Below are 4,041 nucleotides of genomic sequence, written 5' to 3'. Positions count from 1 at the left end.
TTAGGGACTAAATAATATTGAAATTTATCTAAAACTAAGATAGGATAAGATCTGAGTTGCTTCCAATACAGCCTACTAGCTTGCATATTTTCTGCTATTAAAATTAAGAAAAGAAATTTATAATGAAATACATATCCGTATACATATGAATATGTTGTTGTTCTAAGTCATTTTTAATTTGTGCGAGTCATTCTTAAATTAGTAAATTTAGAGATCATTCATTAAGCCGTCATTCATATATTATAAGTCATTGTTTATGCATTTATAAATGCTTCTAGATTCCTTGTTTGATTCCTTTATATATGATTGTAAGCATGCATCTCAGTGCATTCATCTAAGTGCAGCAAGGTAAGATAAGAAAAACAGAGAGAGTGAAAGATGGCAACTGAGGGTCCAAAATTGACAGCAATGGCAAGTTTATTTATTAGTGTTTTATGCATCAAATGCATGCATGCACTAGTGCTCATTTTTCTACTCATAATCTTTAATATATATAAATACATTATTTGCAGACGGGTACTGATGGTGATGTTAGTTTTGGGAATATTGCTCGTAAAGATTTTATGTTGTACCCCAGAAATCTATCCATCGCATGGAGCGGGACGAAGCAGTACTGGACATGGACTTGGATCAAGTCTGATAGGTGCTTTACAAATTTTCTAGCATATAAATTATAATTTATAATTCCATTAATTTTCAGTACTGTAATCAATTATATATATATAAGAATGTCTGAAATACTCATGGAATTTACCTTAATTTGTGATTTAGGGAAAATATTTTGGTAGAAGTGCCTCGACTAGTGAAGGTGTGGTGGCTTGAGGCAACCGGGAGTTTTGATATGAGTGAGCTCATAGAAGGTACTAAGTACAGCGTCGTGTTCAAGGTGATGAAAAAGGATCCATCTGACGGTTGGAAGATCCCTGTGAACCTCACCCTCAACTTACCAAACGAGATGCCATCCTCCACCACGGCTAGCCTCGATGAAATGCCGGTAGACATTTGGGCCGATCTTCACGTCGGTGACTTTGTTGCATTTGGAGCAGGCTTAATTAACTTCTCAATGCGCGAGACCACAAATACCAATCCCAAGAGCGGACTCATTATCAAAGGGGTGCAAATCAAGCCAATATAGATGCACCATCGCTACTATGAATTATTTGAACTACCCATGTCACCCTTGATGATATTAAAATAAAGTGGCGTGCTTTTGTATGCTCTGTGTGTTTAAATATGACACCTTATGTGTGTCGTACTTTGTGTTGGTTATGTGTCAATAAAATCCTTCAATGTTTTCCATCAAATTGCATTATTGATGATTAATTGTGTAGTATTTCCTACCTATCTATGCCACTTGTTGCAATATCTTTAACAAATTGGGAGGGCTAGCCACAAATATAGCATGTGATGAAACATCTAGGCTATCATATTTATTACCTATTTATCGAGCACAATAAGAAAGAAACTAGAAAATGATTACAGAATAGAGTTGCAATATGTGGAAAATATGGTGGCTAGTTTAGATAAATTTAATTGTGCATATCTTATTTGATTTTGAGACCCTTTTTTGTTACTTATAAGTTAGCTCTTATGGCTTGTATCTTAGGTATGATATGATTATAAATTGAATTGTCTTCCTTAATTTTTTTATCTCTCTTTAACTTTCTTTATGTCTTCTTGTTATGATCGGACCACATCGGTTAAGTCAAGTCAAGTCGAGTCGAGTCAAATTAGTTGGTTAGCTTTATCTTATTGTTTTGAATTTCAAATAAATTAGATAATCCTCATGTAGATCTAATTCACTAGAAATTTCTATTTCTATAAATAGGAGTGGACATATATTGATAATGATTATTGAACGAATATGAATTTAGCAAAGTTAATATTTCGTCCTTATCTTTTATCGTAGCCGTTAGATTGCATTTATCTTTCTAAGAATAGATCGTAGCAATAGAAGCATTCCGATCTTCCAAACCCTAGCCATCTTCTTCCACTAGTAGCCGTCCTATCTTACGACCTTTCACCACTACCCTTGGCCATCTGCCACCCTCCGACGACCAACATCAGTTAATTATCGTTTTACCCTATTTGACCACTCGCCACTATTTAATTAATAACTTTTCATCCAGACATCGAATTCTTGTGAAATTAGATCCATTAGAACCTAAACTTCTGAGGCCACCTTTCTATAAATTTTCATAATTTTCTTACTTCCAGATTAGTCCAAATCAGGTTCGTAACATTGGTAGCAGAGCTGACGCTCCTTGGACAATGATTACCATGCAATCCAAGATGAATGAGGAAGGAGTGACCATAGAGGACGAAGAACTCATGTCCATTCCATAGAGGATCACCAGTAGTAATTGTCGACGATGAGCCCCAACGTGGGCAAAAGAATTTTTAAAGTATTTTTGGCTGAATCAAATGAGAGCTTCGAAATGATTGAAAAGGATCCAAGACTTGAAGGCCATTCTCCTAGCCTAGCACGGCCAACCCATGCCGCTTACATCGCCAGCACCGTCGGCCACAGCAGAAATAGGCCAACCACGGCCATCAACTTTAAATCATGAAGGAGGTGTAGGACCAACCGCACCTAGGACTTGGCCTCTATTTATGCTAACAACTGCTAAAAGACTGCCAACGACAATGATTATTGCTATAGCAAACCCATGGTTGGTTGCCACGGGTTCGACGCTCCCACGACCACCGGCGACCATGACTGGCTTCCTTGGGCACACTATCGGCCAGTGGTGGCTGCCGCAGCTGTCGAGGATCATCAAGTGGCCGAACCTGACAGCCACAATCGCAGGAGGCTACCCCTACGTCAAGTGGCTCCGCTGCTGCTTCCTATCATCGCTGCTCCCTTGTAGTGGGGCCATGAGTCCCTTCCATATTATCAGAGGCTAATGGACTCGCTGGCGATGTGCCATGGCCACCATTGTACCAGCTCGAGTTTAGCTTTCCACTACTGCTCGCCGTCATTCCATCGCCGCAAGGACAAGCCATGGGCCGATTGCTAGTGACCTACGACTGAACCTAGCCACCGCCGCCGCCCCTCATGTAACTTGTTGTTATGGATCGTGCATCCATTCCTGACCAAGCTTGGATGTAGGAAAGTAGTCCGTGCAATCGAAGAAGAATATTCTCAAAATATTATCCCATAGTTAAAAAATTACGAAACTAGTGATGATCGTTCCGTATCTTCCTGATCTACATTTTTAACATTCATGCCCTTTATAGATTCTTGTTGCACCTGTGACTATTCGTCTTTCGCGTTTGACCCTCTCTAGAGTGAGCTGAACTGCCTCTGATTTGGGCTTGGGTAATTCTGTTGCAACTTGCTCAATTGCACCAACTCTGCTCTAAAGCTAGATATATGGAAGACTAGGTGAACTCGGGACGACTTGGGTAAGTCCAGCTTATATGCAACTGTTCCCACCTTCTCTAAAGTTTAAAATGGACCAAAGAAGTAATGTGTTAGCTTTTGGTTCTAAATGGCTCATATTGAGATTTGCCGATATGGTTGGGGTTGAACATAGACCTTCTTTCCTGATGTTTGCAACCATACACTTGCTTCATTCGATTCTGTGTTGCTGCTAGGTGAAGCTTGAGCCGCTTGAGTACTTCATCTCGTTCCACTAGCAGCTCATCTATGTCGGTATGGTTAGGTGAGCTCGGTCGGTCATAAGATCACAATGTTGGGGGCACGCGTCCATAGACACGATCGCGTTCGAACGCACCCGACAATATTTGAATGCGGAAAAGACATTCTCTGTATGTGCGAATGCGATGCAGACGTTCGAACTCCCCTGACTGAGTTCGAATGCACTTTTCGTGTTTTCTGTATTTGCGAACCTGATGCAGACGTTCAAAAGGGAGTTTGAACGCGACCCCTTCTGCGTTCGAAAGCAACAGAATAAATAATTAATGCAATAAGAAAAGATCATAAGTACGTGTATCACTTGACAAGCGATGATGAGGCGACATGGGAGTTAGAGATTGATATTTTGGAGCGTTTCCCCGACTTTTCACCTTGAGAGC

General features: G+C 40.2%; 1 protein-coding gene across 1 annotated transcript; it reads left to right on the top strand.

The window, feature by feature from the left end:
* Nucleotides 1-320: 320 nt before the first annotated feature.
* Nucleotides 321-1,304, top strand: LOC140759443 (protein PHLOEM PROTEIN 2-LIKE A1-like). The gene is made up of 3 exons (XM_073096012.1): nt 321-411; nt 513-643; nt 772-1,304. The coding sequence occupies exons 1-3, from the start codon at nt 379-381 to the stop codon at nt 1,133-1,135; spliced, it is 528 nt and encodes a 175-aa protein (XP_072952113.1). The 5' UTR covers nt 321-378; the 3' UTR covers nt 1,136-1,304.
* Nucleotides 1,305-4,041: the final 2,737 nt, after the last annotated feature.

This window comes from Typha angustifolia, chromosome 4, assembly GCF_048772165.1.
Source record: "Typha angustifolia cultivar Huaian chromosome 4, ASM4877216v1, whole genome shotgun sequence".
Taxonomy (NCBI): domain Eukaryota; kingdom Viridiplantae; phylum Streptophyta; class Magnoliopsida; order Poales; family Typhaceae; genus Typha; species Typha angustifolia.
The sequence above is the reverse complement of the archived record's forward strand: the minus strand, read 5'-3'. Positions and strand labels throughout refer to the sequence as shown.